The 17,924-nt window shown below is 35.9% G+C and overlaps 1 protein-coding gene across 9 annotated transcripts in view; it reads right to left on the bottom strand.

The window, feature by feature from the left end:
* Positions 1-17,924, bottom strand: part of LAMA2 (laminin subunit alpha 2) — a 401,748-nt gene that overhangs the window by 110,911 nt on the left and 272,913 nt on the right. For all 9 annotated transcript variants that reach the window (XM_072036025.1, XM_072036022.1, XM_072036019.1 and 6 more), the window contains 7 exons: positions 14,568-14,711; positions 12,128-12,307; positions 11,177-11,365; positions 10,842-11,080; positions 6,042-6,159; positions 1,934-2,068; positions 1,163-1,287 (listed from right to left, as the gene is read on the bottom strand). In XM_072036025.1, coding sequence (XP_071892126.1) covers positions 1,163-1,287; positions 1,934-2,068; positions 6,042-6,159; positions 10,842-11,080; positions 11,177-11,365; positions 12,128-12,307; positions 14,568-14,711 — 1,130 coding nt within the window. The remainder of the gene's footprint in view (positions 1-1,162; positions 1,288-1,933; positions 2,069-6,041; positions 6,160-10,841; positions 11,081-11,176; positions 11,366-12,127; positions 12,308-14,567; positions 14,712-17,924) is intronic.

Raw genomic sequence — 17,924 nt, forward strand, 5'->3', positions numbered from 1 at the left:
TAGTTTCAACCCCTCTGCCATGGGCAGAGACACCTTCCTCTAGACCAGGTTGCCCAAAGCTCCATCCGGCCTGGCCTTGAACGCTTCCAGGGATGGGGCATCTACAGCTTCTCTGGGCAGCCTGTGCCAGGGCCTCACTACCCTCAGAGTAAAGAATTTCTTCCTTATGTCTAATCTAAATCTGCCCATTTTAGACCACTGTCAAATTTTCTGAGATAAAGGATACTTCTTTCATCTCTTTTTATAATTGTTTTGGCTGTTCTCAGCTTGGTATTTATGAGGTTTGGAAGCTCTCTTAAAAACACTTGCTTTGGATAAAAGATCACAAAGTGTTTAGCTACTGTTGTTTGTAAAAGGAATGCTGTCCTTCAAAAAACACTTCAAAATGATACAATGAAGAAGAGAGAAGAGAAAACATCTTAGATATACTGGCTGAAATACTCCCTATAACATCCTAAAGGTCAGACAAAACACAGACAAAATGATTTTAAGGAACACTTCCAACCTTTCAAGAGAACAATCCTGAAACACAATCCTTTTTAGAGTAGTACTATGGTATGATTCCAAATACAATTTAGAACTTCCCAGCAAAACAACTCAAATCTCAAGTGCTAAAGTATCATCTGTTGGGAACACATGCAGAGACATCATAGAAAGGCTCATTAGCATAAAGCAACCAACAAAATTTATGCTGCAATAACTATATTGCTTTTAAATTATTCTATCTTTCACAAATTGCCTAAAACTCATGTAACATTAAATAAGGAATCAATAAATTCCACAGCGGAGCAAGAAAGGCACTGTAATACATTTATACCAACATAATATATGAGCATAAGACTTTTTACAGCTCCCTTGTGGCCATATTGTATTTGAGTTCTTCTCTAGCTTCATTTGTGAGAATACCTTTATAACACATATTCATTATCTGTTGAGTATTGCATTTTCTACCACTTATTAATTTATTCATCACAAATTAGCAAGGGAGCAATTTCTGACTTTTAAAGGAAGATCAATTAGCAGAAGTAGATACAAAACTTTTTAATATGGCTCTGTGTGATACAGTCCTCCTGTAGCCATCTGAAAGAGGACACAGTTAGCCCAAACTGAAATGGTTGTTTGCTGGAAAGGTAAACTCTTTGTTGTGAGTTTTCTTGCTTACTTGTTGCTGGAAATGGACAGGGGACAAGCACAAGGCTGACAGTCCTCTGGAGAGCCTCGGACAATGCCGTAAAATCCCAGTGCACATCTCTCACAGTGGGGACCAGCTGTATTGTGCTGACAATCCTGCAGAGGAAGGAGCCAGAATGAAAGCTGTATTTGATAATTACAAGAAAGCAGACAACATTTTGTTCCCAACCTCAGGGATTCAAATGAATTGAGATTCATATTTTTTTTTTCTGCCTGATACGATTCACAGTGGGACTGCTTGCTTTAAGCATCTATCAAAGGCATGCTGTGTTACATATGGGCTTACACAGTGAAAAAACGAAGGCCTGTAGCTAGCAAGATGAATCCTAAGGAATTTTTTAACCCATTCATCCCTCCTACCCTTCTCTGTTCCAGCCACTGAAGCAGCTGAAATAATCGATAAAAATTCAGTCTTACTGTATTAGGTCATGTGTATTACTGTCCTTAAGTGCTGTATTATGTTTATTACAAGATGTGTGCACCTTTAGTTTGCAGGTTTTAATTTCTCTTTTTATACAAATAGTAATTCAGAGGCAAAAAGTACTGCATAATCTTAACCCCAAAAAATCAGAATGGAAAACTTTAATAGTAGACAGTTTGCTTCTTTTGGTCCAGTAACTTTGAGAGCAATTTATGTAAAATTGGATTTAAATAACATCCTTTATTTTAATTTGGTCCAGCTACACAGCTTATGAATTTTACATTAAGCTTAACCTACTGCATAAATTCAGAAATGTAATACCTGACAAATTGATGTTTCAGGGTCACACATAGTACTGTGTCCATGACATTGACACACAACACAGGCACCTAAGGACTGACCAGGTGTCCTTCCTGCATGTGAGGTTGGAAGCCTATAAAATCCTGGAGAGCATGACTGCAATAAAAAAGATGCAGAAGAAAACAGATCATTACAGAGTGGACTGGGTATGGGAAGCATTGCAAGCTCATCTTTCCAATCACCAGTTTTTACAAGTTGTGAAAAGAACCTGACAGGCTTCCAGCTGAGTTACAAACAATATACAGCACTTTACAGATAACAAGAACCAGCCCTAATTGGAAACACTGCTGAAAAATCCCTGGAGCACTCCATTGGTACCAGGCTTTTCATATTACAGCTTGAGACCTTTCATTCAAATGCTGAACACCTCACTGTTCTCACTGTGCACCAAACATCCTTCCTTTCATTTCTTAAGAATAAGGTTTGTTTTCAACATAAATTTTTTTGCATGGACTGTGGAGAGGAAGCATGATGATTCTGTTTTCTTCACCCTTGGTGAGCTTTTCAGGTTTGACAAGCTAATATCTGCCTACATACTGCCTGATGGATAACAAGCAAAAGCCGAATGACAATAATAAAAAAAATGGCTGCATGGCTGCATTATTTATAGCTATATAATGTAAAGTCTATAAAAGTAGAGAATTCAAAATATTAAAGGTTTTCCATGTCTAGAGACTATTAGCTCCAAAAATATTTATCTATCACTGAGTGCCCCCTACCCAAGTTTGGCAGTAAAATTCTGAGAGCAACCCCAAAATTACCAACAAAGTTGACACATGCAAAATCCAGCACTTGATCTTTCTTTCAGGCTTATTATGCAAATGTATCAAAGTGTCTACATATTTCCCAGAAAGCACACAGCTACAGCAGCATAAAAATAGAAACAGGACCATTTTGATAGTTCAGACCATTAGGGATAAGTGCATACAGGCAAGTCACTTATCCCATATAAAAACCTCACCAGCTAGTGGTGCTAGGAGCCTGTGAAGGCTGTCTGATGTGGTCATTTCCTACTGTTGACCCAATTTTGTGCCTTTAGGACAGCGCGAGTAGCACACCTTTTCACAAAGCAGTAAAAGGGATGTAAAATAAACAAAAAAGAATCTGGAGTAAGAAACTTTTTATTATCAAAAGCTAGATTCTCCAGTCAAGCACTGCCTGACATGCTAGATTCTATTCATACTATACCTCTCTGACAGTTTTATAATCATTGCCAAAACATCCAGGAGTAAATTATGGAAAGAGCATAAACACAATTATTTTCTTTAGAATCATATGGAAAGTAATCTAACTTACTTCTGCTTTTTCCCTTTATTTTGACTTAGACTATATTAAGATCCCTGAAGCATATCTGTCTATCTGCTTTTTCATGGTTTGTGAAGAATTCTAATTTAGATAAGTAATCTCATATATGAAAGTAATTTTGTTTCTTACTATAATTTCCTAATTTTTCTCCCCTTTCCATTCCCAAAGGAGCTGTTGTCCAAACATAAAATGGTATGTAGCACAGATTGAGAAGTTCTGAGTGACTTTAGGATCAGGGTATAAATATATGGTACATCCTCAAACAAATCTAAACTATTATTTTTTTTTCTGATACACAATTGACATTCTTGTCACCTATTTTGATCTAAGCATTTCTGGGATGAAACAGGACATACACAAAAGATGAAGTAGTAGACTGTTTATTCATTAATAAAGTGGTTAATAAGTGTTTCAGAAGTAGCCATTACGGAAACTCTTACCACTGTTTTTTCAGCCTGTTTCCAGATTAAAAGAAAAAGGATATAAATGTCCTCATAATGAAATTACAGACACTACAGGACAAACCATAAATAGATATGCTATCTATTTATGTTAGCATTTGCTTAAAGATGTCTGGGTATCAAGTATTTTTTTCTCTTGTTGAAATCAGATAAACCTTCACAGAACACACCACAACATTCACTAAGCACACTAAAAATAAACTAAGCTATGAGCATGTGAAGATTACACAATTAAGCACGAAGTATGAAGGTTGCAACTGAGACGTTTATTCTAGCCCCTGGTGTGAATTAAAATAAAGTTCTAATTACATTATCATATATTTTCCTTGGAAAATATAGTTTGTTACAGTAATTTTAACCAAACAACTGTACTTCTGAACAACTGCTGAAGCTTATTTTCTCATATATGCGTATTTACATACATTCAGGTACATGCTCTTTTTCAAAAAGCATGCAAAGAAAATGCCTTCATTCATTTCCTTTCACACATTTCCTATGAACTCACTGTTCCTGTTGCCTAATTTGCTGCATAAAACAGTTCTGCACAACATCTGAAATGTAACAATGCATCTTTCCCTCGATTTCCTCACTCCAAATTTTCTGCTGTTGCTGGCTTTGGGGAACCCTTTACAAGATCCTGTTCAGTCAGGATGGCTGAGGGATTTTGACTGAGAATACTCAATGTGTTGCTCACTGCTACCTCCACCTAGCAATTGCAACAAAAGCATTTGGAATTTTTGGTACTGCTTAAATAACGTAAACATGCTGTTTTGCACACACAGAAACTGCAAGGCCAATCATCAGGAGCACACACAGAAACTGCAAGGCCCATCATCAGGAGCACACACAGTCATAAACATTAATTAACTTCTATTTTGCAGTCACAGACTACACATCTTAAACTCTTTCTATGGTACCTATTGTAAGACACAATTTACAAAGCACACAAGCCAGATGATTTTCTATAAAACTTGGGAATTTTTGAAACATGTAAAACAGCATGAAAATATTTAGATAAGTAAAAAATAAATATGGCACATGTACAAGAAGCACCAAGTTCACTCAGTTGACCAAGGATTTTCTCCTGGTGTTCAATGATTTAGATATTTAACAAACTTCAACAGTTCAGGACAAAAGTTTTTATTAGTATCAGATCTATTTTCTTTTCTTTTAGGGGACAGTGGTTTGACTACTTCTAAGAATAAAGCAAAATGCACCACTTGGGCCATGTTCCAGAATTTCTGCTCCCTCTTAAAAGCATGTGTATGGACTGAGCAAGATCTTGTTATGGGAGCCTTACAAAAGCACTGGAAGAATAATAATTGAGGGGAGTAAAGTGAAAGGGTATCTGCCAGGTCACAGTGGTCCTATGTATTTTCATAGATACACTTGGACAATCATAAGCTTTCAGAAAACTGACAGTTTGAACATGATCAGTAGACTTTGGCTGAAGCTTTGAAAACATTTTCCTTGAAGCTTATTTCATGAAGTGCAGATGTGACAGCATGTCCAGTCAATATATTTGCTGTTTTGGGCACTTAAGCAGCATGTAAAATAAGAATAAAGTAGGCATCTTTTAATCTTATTGGCATTGGTCCACAAAGGAATGTGACTAACTCTTTCATTGAGAAAGATAAATATGATGAATTTATAGGTTCTAAATTATGACCAGCTGCTCAGAATGCACTATTTCAGGTTTTTGTTTTGCAGTGACTTTTCTTTTTATTTATTTTGTTATTTGAGTTATTCATTATAGTACAAAAATTAAGAAATCAAATTGAAATGCTATTTATTTTTCAAAATAAAAATTTTCAATCAATCATAAAGCCTTAAAAAACTTTATGTGAGAATTGAAATAACAGGCAAGGCAAACTGAAAAATCTGGAAACCTTTATAAAATGGAATTTCAAAATTCTGCATGGGTATGTTTTTATTGTTTGGTTCCACAATTTTAATACCAATCTTTTATTTATATATATTTTTTTCTGTTTCCAAGTTTATAGTTATACTTTATTTTCTGAATTTATTTCAATTGACAGATCATTAAATTTTTATAAGTAGTAGTAACCTTTAATTATTCATTATTACCAATGTTAATTTGTAGTTTACTTACAAGAATCAATAATTTATAGAATTTATTATTATTGAACATAAAAGCTTCTTGTGTTTTGTTTTTCTCCATAGATGTTGTGAATCATTGTCATGATAAAATGATGCATATATTCTCTAATTGCTTATCACATCTTACTAATCAATGGAAAACAAAAAGCATAAAGACTTTTACTGGAAGTTTACTACTGTACCTCACAAGACAAACCAGAATAACCCTGTGGGCAGACACATTGCTCAATCAAGTAAGCCTGAGGAGTCATTCCAGACACAGTGCCACTTTCAGCAACTTCCATTGAGATCTCAGAAATCCTGGAAAAAAAAAAGAAAAAAAAAAGTGGAGGAGTAAATATCTCTAATAAGAGCAATGAAGCACTAACTCAAAACCAGTTAGTTCATAGTCAGCTAGCATGGTGGTACACGGACTTACTTAGCTGTCTGTAGGCTTCTTCATCTACAGGAGATAAAACAACACTGTTTTTGCTCTTCCTAAGGAAATAGCAAAGCTATCAACACCTCCAGCCTCATTGTCCATTTCCAGACAATCAAATAAATACATTTTCTAATTGATTCTACTTTTTTTTTGAAAAAAAAAAATAAAAAATCTCTTTTCAGTGAAACTATTAACAACAGCTGAAATCTGATTCTTCATTCAGAGGGACTTGTTAAGAAATCGAAGTTGCATACTAAATGCAGTTCCAATTCATGATACTCAGAGGTACAGCAGTAAAATTGCTCACTACATGATCTTTTAATGAGGAAACTATTTAAAAATATCTATCCCCTGCAACTAAAACAGTCTAGCAAGCTCTAGAGCAGACTTCAAAGTGCAGATTTCTTTTGCCTTTCTTTGCTGTGGCCAGAGCTATGGCCAGATATCCATGTTTTCTAGGATCACCTAGATACAAAAACAATTTAAAGCAAACAAAAAATCCTACCACACAGGCATCCAGCATTATCAGAAATGGTTACATTTCATGATAGAGCATCCAACACTAACTTTTGAAATATTTATTTGCTTTAATAACAATATAATTGCCGTGCCTCCACCTATCCTCCCCCCATTACCCCCCCCCCCTCCCCCCCCCGCCACTCCCTGTCTTTCCAGCATGCACGCTGACCTGCCATCATACAGGGCTCTAATGAAATACACTTAATCCTAATTGACTCCAGTGTTTTTCTTTTAGCTTACTTCTTTATTTGGGGGTTTTGTTAATTTGTTTAAATGAATATTGTGATCTGAAACCCCTACAAGTTTTTGATAAATAAGGAGGTTAGAATAGTGTAAAATTTTTAAGCTTCAAATGAAATGCCAAACTAAGAGAAAATGTTGAAGAATATGTGAATAGCTAGCTGAATAATCATAGATAATGCTGTTACATCGGGTGTCTGTGCATAGGGTTAATGCACAGAAAGTCACAGAAATGCTCGTGTTCTGTTCATGCTCATAGCCTGCTCATTTACTCCCCAAACTTGATTACTGAGCTACTGTGGCATTGTTCTGCACATTAGCCCATAGGCACTGATGTCAGGATGACCATAGGAAAAGCAAAAGCTCACTGCTGGGGAGTTTTCAAAAGCTCACCACTGGGGAGTTTTGTGATTGAATGTAGGTGACCAGAACTATACCTTTTAATACCTTGTGTCAAAGCAAAATCCCCCAATCACCTACTAATGTTAACCCTGTGCTCTCTTCTTACCACTTGAAGAAAGGGGTGGTTCAGTGGAGCAGGGAAATTGAAAAACAAAACAAAACAAAAGATCAAAATAGAAAACTGAAAATAAAGAGGGCAAAAACATTTAGATCTGATGTGTCAATGTAAGCATGTATTGAAATCTCTGTATATTTAATAGAGAAACAAAACAAAACATGCCTCCCCATCACCTTCAAGGCTCAGGCAACGGTCTGTGTGCTGCAGAAAAACTATTTACTGTCAGAAAGCTGAATTTACATAATAATATACTCTGGGACCACAAAGCTACCTGTTGTTTGTGTGAAAATGTTACTTAAGGAGGGTCAGGCTTGGCTGATTCTTGGAACATGTCTAATAGGAAGCAGTCCAGCTAGCAACTGCTATCTGATCAGTGTCAGGGATATTGAAATAATTCACAGTCAAATTGAAAGCATACTTCCAATTGAAACTAATTTATTATCACAGCCCAGTTGCCTGCAAAGCAAAACAAAATCTAATAAAAGAAATGTTTCAATTTAGAGTGGTGAATGTGAAAATGAGGGCAACAAAATGAACACTATAGGAGAAAAATGTTTGGCTTTGGATTCTGAGCAGAAATCTCTAAATCACTAGTAATGCTGCAGCCTTGAAGAAAGAAAAAAAAGTCCAAAGTTATATAGCTTAGCATTGTTGCTAAGCTATATAATTAACACCAGAACTGGGCTATTTTTATTTTTCTATCACCTGCCACTGCTTTACTTTTAAATGCTTTTCCTATGGTTTATCATTTATCTGCATCTTTTAAACTCTGAAATTGAAATTAAGACATGCTTAAAAAATTAAAAGGATTTAATATATGGTATTTTCTTAATGCCATCCCAGTTTTCCTTGCCTTATACTTTTCCACTACACACAGTCAGGTAGAAAGAGAAATTTTAGCAGTTTATAAACTTGCATAACACACACTATTTATACAAATGTTTTATTGTAAGTCATTTAATTCAAACATATGTTTAAAGTTGAGCACATGCTTAAATATTGTCTTTAGAGAGTCTCAGCCTATTTTTAATAAAAGCCTGCAATTCTTATTCAAGCTAATATCCCACTAACCTTTATAAACATTTTGGGGAATTTACTTTGTGGTCTTAAGCAAAACTTCCTTTTAAGTAATTCAAGGTATTAACTTGAAAAAAATAATAATGCACACCAGATGCTTATTTTCTACTTATAATCTCAGATACCATGTGATGAGTATTACCTATGTAAGTAAACAGAAATCATAAAAATCTGTTGTAACATAACCACCTCCAAAATCAAACACATTATTATATGTGAGGTTATGACTTCAGATGGAGAGTTGTCAGAGAGAACAGCTGAACTCTTCACTAAATTCTGCTGTCATATAAAATGTTACGTTGTGAAATGTGATGTTGTAAAAATACATTTTGGTTCTCTAAGTGCCTCCCTGCAGACCTGCTCTGAAACAGAAGTCATTCTGTTCTGTTAAATCCTTATTACTAGGTAGGCTTGATAAAATGGTGGCGTATTACAATGCAGGTGTAGATCAGACATGATAATATGATTATATACATAACAGAACAAAATCATGAAAATGGAATTTCATTTTAGTAACTTTGATTACAGTGCTTGAGCTGGGACAGCAGTCAGCTTCTTCTTCCACAACTGAATTAGGATCTGTAGTATACAAAAAGAAGGGTGTGCAGAAACAGACCCAAAACATGGATAATGCTTCTCAAATTTTCCATGTCACATTGGAGTTACTTACACACCTCTTTCCATAAGAATTCCTTGTACTTGTAATACAATATTCTAAATGGACTATGCCAAAAATAAATGAGATCAATGCAAAACGTTTATGGCATCTGTTAATACTTAGTATCGACGCAGTGCAAGATGGATAAAAAAACACTTTATGTTTGGTGTCATACAAGGCTGCATTATACATGCACCTATTATTCACTCTCATAAACTTAAAAGAGCATGTTACTACTGACATGCTTGTAACATAGAAATATAGAAATAATTTTAGCCTATCACTTTCATGATAGAATTATAAAAAGGACTTCTGGAGACCTTCCTTTGGAGTTTATCTCCGATTTTTCCTGTGTCCTTGCTATTTTTTTTTTTTTCTTCCCAAGGCTATTGTGATTTCATTACCAAATCTTTTAGGAATAGTCTATACAACCAGAACTTCTTTACCCCCAGAAAGTTCTCTCTCATGTCTAACGTAAATCTTTCCAGATGAAGTTCAAGCTCATTTCTTTTTTTAACTCATCCACCATGGCAACAGAGAACTGATTCTTTTCTTTCTCTTTGTGGCAACATTTTATACATCTTAAGGCAGGTTCTAATTTCTGAATAAATGTGGTTCTTTACATCTTCTCTCACGGGTCACATTTTCTGACCTCTGATAATGTTCACCGTTCTCCTCTAAATGCTTTAATCATTTTTTCAAAGCCGGATGCTTAGACTTTTCTAGTGGTGGCTGTAATTAAAAGATTAATTCCTTGCACTTTGCAGAATGTTCCTGTCTATACATCCAGGTAGAATATTTGCATTTCTCAATAAGCATATTATTACAGAATCATGTACATCTGGCAATATGCTGTAAACAACAGACCTTCTTTGAAGAATAGGAACTTAGCAGTTCCTTGTTTACATATTTTGTTCAATTGACTACTCCTTTCAAAGTATGAACTCTTACAGTTAGCCTTTAGACTGTAGCCAGATTTTTGTATTATGCCTCTTATATTGCTCTCTGATATGTTTATATTGCTTCCTAATTTCATGTTCACTTCAAATTTAGTAAGCATTCTCTTTATTTCATCATCTGACTTACTAATGATTAAACTGAGAAGAAAATATTGAATTTATCTGCTCCCAATATATTTGGTTAAGTACCATTTCACTAAAGGCACACTCTGTTCCTCTTTGACTATTTATTTCAGTTCCAACTTGCAAGAAAAAAACAAAAACCTTCATATGCTAACATTTACATTTAATTACAACATCTTTTCAAAAAGTGAATATTTAAAACAATACTTTGGGATTGTTTCAAGATGTCTGCTTACATGCATTTTTTCTTCAAGGATACTGAAAATAAAGTTTTCATTTGCCTATTATGATTTATATTTTCTGTCACATAAAATCCCGCTCTCTACAATCTTCTGCTATGCTGAACACTAACTCCTGTTCACCTAGTAACTGCCTAAGTTTTGAATAAAAATTCTGTTGGGAAGCTCTATCACTTTATCTGTGACCACTGTACTATTTCAGACTACTATTGCATGAAAGAGTTACCTGCTCTGCCTCATGATATTGCCATGAGTAGCCTTAATAAGAATGTAATGAACATCATACAACACATTCAGGAAGTCTTCCCGGGATACAGCTCTATTTGGTCTTGAGTCATCTCCAAAATGTTTCCAGGTGAAATCTGCCTGGGACACCGTTCTATTGACTCCTGGGTTATCATGATAATATTCCCAGGGCACAGTGTTTTTTCCTCTTTGGTCATCTCCGTAATATTCCCATTCATGCTGAAAGACAACAAACACAGATAATTCTATAATTATTAATGGTATTAAAAAGAACCAGTTGCTTATGTTACAGAAAAAAACAGATAGAAGCATTACCTCTGTCATCTCTATCTCATGCCTTGTCAGCTGCCCAATCAGAGGGGCTGCCATATGCCGGGCAATAATTCTTGTATGGGTGGGAGGGCCACCTCTGATGATCACTTGGGGGTAATAAGTAGTAAAACCTGTTTCTTCTCGTGCTTCAAAGTAGATTGCATATTTCAGTTTCCCTCCATAAGCAGTCAGCTAACAAAGCAAAACACAAAGTACAAAAAGAAATCTCATTTTCAGTTAGCTAAAAATAAATTCCTGGGTATATGTAGAAACTAGATACACTCTGCACATAATCTGATGAATGCACGTGTAGTATAAAATAGTAGTAAGTGTTTGGGGAACTATCTGGGAATAAGGGCTGTGTTCAAAAATACCCGTCATCAATTTGTCATTGGACATTTGTCATTGTTTAATACAATGTGTACATTGTATTAAACAACAACAAAAAAACCAAGTGTTAGCTAGTTCTTTTTGTTTGTCTTAGTGTTCCCAGAAGTTTGTGTTTAGAAAAAGGAATATCTACACACTCCTAAGCCAAACCAAGAAGTATAAAAAGTCCAAAATAAAACATAAATACAGAGGTGCACAATAAAAACCTTCAAAAGAAGGTTTATTTCAGTCATTTTTTCCTCTGTGACTTACAAAGATCTGGCATTGTATCTTAAAATGGAAAGAAACACATAGTTACAAGAGAGTTATATTAGTTAATGAAGCTTATTTTTTTAATTAAGGTTTTTATGACAAAATATATCCTGTAAAAAATAGCACATGTGAATACCTATTTTAAAACAGTGTTTGTTACAGACTTACAGATTTCCATGGTAATGGAGACAAGTACTTTCTACTGTGTGATGACATGCCCAGTGGAAGGGAAAAAAAGGTATTGTGAAACACAAATATATAATACAAGAATATGTAAAACCATGTCAGTATTCAGTGGAATCTAATGTTTACCTTTCGTCCTTCAAACTGTTCTGGAAGTCTCCAGTAAACAGGTTCTGAACGGAGAACTTGCATCACTTGCTCTATATTTGCTACTATTTCAGGAGGCTGGAATGCTATCCCTGAAAGAGTGCTGTGCTGAAGGTTTTCATCCACCAGTGGCAGAATCATTTGCTCTGGCTTCAAGGTCACCTATGCATGTTCAAAAGAATCAAAAAGAAAATCAAGACTGTTTTTCCCCATGAAAGAATATCAGTGTTAGTCTTTACATTTTAACTCTTAAAATGTTGCTAGGGAATTTCATTTCACATCATGAGCCATTTGTCAAAAAACGGTCTTATTACTCCTTCAGATATGGAGAAAGGGTGTTAATAATGACTTCTCCCTCAAGCTTTTTGCATCCTGTCCTCATGTTAACAAAGAATGTACTAGCACCGGTTGAAATAGTTTTATTAGTGACTGATCCAATTAATTTTATTAATGTGATTTTCATAGTGCTATTTCAGTCTTGGGCCTCCTTTGTTCAGAGTGTGAGAAACATACATTACAATGAAGCATACATCTCACCAACACTTAACATACATCACTAGGTTTTGTGGAACACAGCGTCTGATCCCTTTGTACTTTTATGCAATAGTCAAGCTAAGTGTTCTATGATTAATGCAGACAGTGAGGGCTCAGGGTATATGCAACCAAATTCAGATCTAATAAAAACATAAAGATGCTATGTAGATGTTTGTAAGTTTTTTTTTTTTTTTTTTTTTTTTGACTTGTTGAGTCACAATAGCCTGATACAGAAATCATTAATTTTGATCAAAAACTGTAATAATTGCCTTAGTAATTCTGTGCAGATAAAAGTATCACCGAAAGGGATGGTATCAAAAGTGCTGCCTCCTAAAGAGCTAGGAAATGGAAGAAAACTAATTCAGAATCTTATCCCTAACAGTCATCCCATCAACAGACTGTTCATGAGATAGGGATCAGGTAGTGAGGAATCACCCAAGCTCTGTGCTGTACTTTAAGCATTTTGGTATTTCCATTTACATCAGCATCTATGCACTGACCAGGCATTGAAGCATTCCCAGTAATTGCCATCCCTAAGTGAGGTTTCCTGATTTCTAATGGCATTTGAGGCACCTGAGAGCATTTGAAATGGCCACTAGCAGGTGGAAGAATCCACTGTCACCCAATTTACAAATTTGAATCAATTCTGAAATAGATCAGAGTTCCAAAAAACAGCTGAGATGTGTACATACACTTGTTTAGATGTGAGCATAAATATGAGAGTAAATACTGAGAAACTGAGACACACAATATGATCATGAGGTTTAAATTATCTTTTTGCATTGTGCTGCCACAAAGATCAAAGCACAATTTTCTAGAACTGTTGCTGTCATGAAACTTGACTAAATTTTATAACTTAATAGCCTTTTACAGCCTTTCCTCTCCATCCTACCAGCATACGATTGGCAAAACTTAAATAGTGAGAAAAACTGGGCCAGATCATTACACATTGCTTCATCCAGTGAGAAAGGAAAGATGTGCTATTGGCTTGAATGATGATGAAAAGAATGGGTGCCTTTCAACTGAGAGATGTGAACCCTTTAGCAAGAGATTGCACCTCGATGATATTCACCCTAAGGTACTGTTATCCAATTGATGCTTGTGGATGAAACAAGTCAGGGTATTGGCTGATTTGCACTAGGCAGACTTTCCCTCTACAGTTGACATGTAGATGTGACAGACTATACACAAGGACTGAACAAGACATTTTTTTGTTTGTTTAAATGCAACTAGGAGCTGGCACAGCAGCAATGAAGAGCAGTGGTCTCAATGTGTGTTTTGTGCTTACTGTATAGATAAATGGAGACATTCAGTCTGTCTTACTTGACAGTCTGGTATAGGTCTCAAGGCCCTTTTCCACACGAGGGTTGAGAGCTCTTTGTTTGCTCTGATGGCCTACACCCTCCCATCCCAAATTTAAATATAGCAGCATATTCAGTAGGCTCTTTTAAAAATAATAGTAAGTTTTTAAAAAGCAATGAAAGTAAATTGCTTAGTTGAACTATGAAAAATCTATGCTGGACAAGTACCTACAACCCTTGAATACACCTGGGTAAACTGTGCATCATATACCAGGGATTGTGTTACAATGCACTAGAACGCATAATTTCTCCACACAACTAACTTGCCCTTTCCTAGGTTTAACAGCTTTACTTTGGCTTGACATCTGCTATCCTATCACTAGTTTTCTCATCTACTTAATTACTTTTAATGCTTTGACCCGGTTTGTCTAATGGAACATACTACTCTCTCCACTTCTCAAAGTACAAAGAGGAAAATGACTGCTTAAATGTTTGGCCATTTTCTAGCTACCTCTCAGTGCCTGACTAAAAGATGCCAGCAGGAAGCAACATTATCACATTACATGGCTCAGCAGTTCACTACTCACCCACACACGGATCAGCCCCCTTGCCTCGCTGCACTGTGTAGTCAGGCCAAAGCAATAGCAACTGCTGCAGCCAAGTGGGTTTCTGGCAGAGAGACCAAATGTGCCAGACTTGCACCTGTCACAGTGGACACCTTCCACATTAACCTGGAATAGAAAGAAAATCAGAAAAAAATAGGAGGGGAAAAGGGAATGAGAAACAAGCCTTATTTAGAGGCAATAATAAGAAAAATAAAATTGAACAGTATTAATAATGGTGCAAAATTAAATCATAAGTGTAAGGAAATATTCAAGGAGCTTTACAGCTTTCTATCATGTGTGTATGCAAATATATAAATTAATATAACAGAGACATTTGCATTTGTTTCCACCGAGTAACTCTGAGCAATGGATGCTGGCTGCTTAATGACAATTGCAAGCATGGAAACATCAAATGGCACTTTGGATATGGCAAGCTCAATAACTGATTGATATGATAAGAAAAAAAATATGTCCTTCTGAAACTGCCAGGGTTAATCAAACCTTTTTTTTTTTTTTCATAGGAATTAGTTTTGACAAATTAAAGTATTTAAAGTACTGTACTAAATGTTCTTGCTGAGAAACATTCTTTAATGGAAATATTCTGGAGAAAAGCTTTTCCCTCTCTATCTGATTGTTTTCCACATCATTGAACTGTATTAACAAGGCTGAAATGTTTCACTGTTGTAATGTCAGTGCTTTTATTTTCATTTTTCAATTAGTCCAAATAAAAAGCTATACCAGATAGGGCTAGATACATGTTAATTTATCCATGACACTTTAAAATTGTTCTCATACCAAGAACACGGTATTTTAAAAAATTACCAATATAAACGCAATGGTTGTCCTTTTTTTTTTTTTTTTTTTCTCTTGACAGTAATACCAAGAAAGCAATCTAAATAACAAAATCAACTTTCCAAATTTATAAGGAAACCAACACTGTCCCTGAGGATTTACCATTTTTAACCCTCTTCTCCTCATGTAACAATGAGCAAATAAGCTTACACTGTATTTAGCTTAGATTTTGATGCTTTTTGTCAGGACTGACAAAAGGAGCTCCCAAGGCTTTCAAAGCACATTTTTTCTAGCTATAACAGCAGGTTTAAGTAGCATTTATTACCGTTTTATAAAGATTTTGCATCTTCAATATATAACTCTTTCAGAAAAGCTAGTCAAAATGTTAACCAACCCTAGATTTAAACTCTGAAGAAAAAAGAGGCAAACAAACAAAAATCTGTTGACTGAATACAGTAGTATTTGCTCATTTTTCTGTCATAAATTGTGAGTTTTATTTGCTTTGCATTGTTTCATATCAATGTGGTTTCTCATCATTAAACATCAGTTAAATATATATTATTAATTTGCATTCACAGAAACATAGAGCAATATTCTGCCTTAAAAGAATCAAAAATGAAACATTTCTATTTAAAAATGACATAAAACTCCATTATTTCTATTTAGTGCTTGCAGGACCTACAAGAAGGACACTGACAAACTGGAGCTAACTCAGAAAAGGGCCACCAAGATGGTTAGGGGGGCTGGAGCACATCATATATGAGGAGAAGTTGAAATAATTGAGACACTTCTATTTTTCCCTTTCAGTGGATGACATAGGACAGATAGCACTGCTCATTAGTCTGAGAAACAACTTTTTCTCAGACTGCCTTTGCCAACAATTCACGCACTTCAAACTTGTTATCGTCCAGTCATCAAATGAATCAGGGTTTAGGAAACAGAACATGATATGTTCTTTTCAAACACACCAGAGAAATGGGAGGGCGGTCAAGCAGTTTGCACAGAAGTTGTAGAATCTCCATCCTTGGAAATAATACCTCAGCAGTCTCTTTCAAACAAGGGGCTGACCTTGATGATCTTCCTTGGTCCCTTCCAACCTAATTGGTTCTACAGTTGAGCCTATGCTTTAAACTCAGAATGAAGTGACTGGTGTGCAATTAGCAAAAGAATTACCTGGCAATTATATCATTAAAATTCATCTTTCCATTATACTAGCTCGTTGTACCAGGGCAATCCCTGAAGAAGAACAAATTAAAATCACAAAAGGAATCTCTTAAGGTCATTTTTAAAAACCTCCTCCCTGAGGAGGATCAATGCTAGATTGGGCTAATCACTAGCAAATGTTTGAAAACCTGCAAGAATGGGAATTTTACAACCTGTATGGATAATCTGTTTCAATGCTGCGTGACCCTCCTAGTGATTTTTTCCCCAATATTCAATCCAAAATTCCCAAGCTGCCATATGCAGCTGTCATGCTTAGCACATCTTTTGCTACCATAAAAAAGGACTCAAATCCATCATGTTTGCAGCGACACTTTAAAGTTGCTGTAGGCTGCTATTGCATTTTTCCTCAGCTTCTTTTATCTATTTATTTAATTGCAGACAAGAAGAGTCCGGCTCCCTCAGTATATATTTAGAGATCATCTGCTTTAAGTTTCATTTTAGCCCTTCTCAGCATTCTTGTGTCAAAACTTAAAACTGCCATTTCCAAATGCAGTCTTATCAGCTCTGAGCAGAGGAGGATAAAGACTTGCCTTCATCTGCTGGCCAATCTCTTCCCTAATCAGCTCAGTATGCAGCTTGCCTTCCCCCTGTACTTGACTCTGGTGAGGCTGCACCTCGAATAGTGCGTTCAGTTTTTGGGTCCCTTACTACAAAAAAGACGTGTCCAGAGAAGGGCAACAAATCTGGTGAAGGGCCTGGAACACAAGTCTTATGGGGAATGGCTGAGGAAACAGGCCTAGAGAAAAGGAAGCTCAGGGGAGACATATCACTCTCTACAACTACCTCTATGGATTGCATTTCTACTGTTCAGTACATCAATGTCTACTTCCTTCAAACCAGCAATATCCTCAAATCTGCTGATGGTGAATCCTGTCCCATCACCTGGGTCAATGATGAAGACATTGGCCCTAGGCCAACTCTGCTTGGTGGTTACCAAACTGTGCTTGGCTGTTACCAACTGGATTCAAACCACCCTTTAAGCCCAGTAATCCAGACAATTTTGAACCCATGTAAGTGTGCAGTTCTTCTAAGAACAATTCCAAATAAGAAGGGTGTGGATGATGATTTCAAAAGTCTTGCTGAAGTCACCACTTCAGTGATCTCGTATTGTATGCAATCTACTCAGAAGAACAGATACTATTGCTGCGAATTCTACTCATTTCACTGATCGGTGTTGACTCCCTCTAAGACAAGGTACTATAAAGAAGTAGCTCTGTGGCATTTTGTTATTACTGATGTGTTTGCTTTTAATTTGCCAAATGTCTGAACAAGAATCATACTGAATGTTTTAAATTGGCAGTAGTTCTGTAAGACCAAGAAGCA

This window comes from Anas platyrhynchos, chromosome 3 (assembly GCF_047663525.1).
Source record: "Anas platyrhynchos isolate ZD024472 breed Pekin duck chromosome 3, IASCAAS_PekinDuck_T2T, whole genome shotgun sequence".
Classification (NCBI taxonomy): domain Eukaryota; kingdom Metazoa; phylum Chordata; class Aves; order Anseriformes; family Anatidae; genus Anas; species Anas platyrhynchos.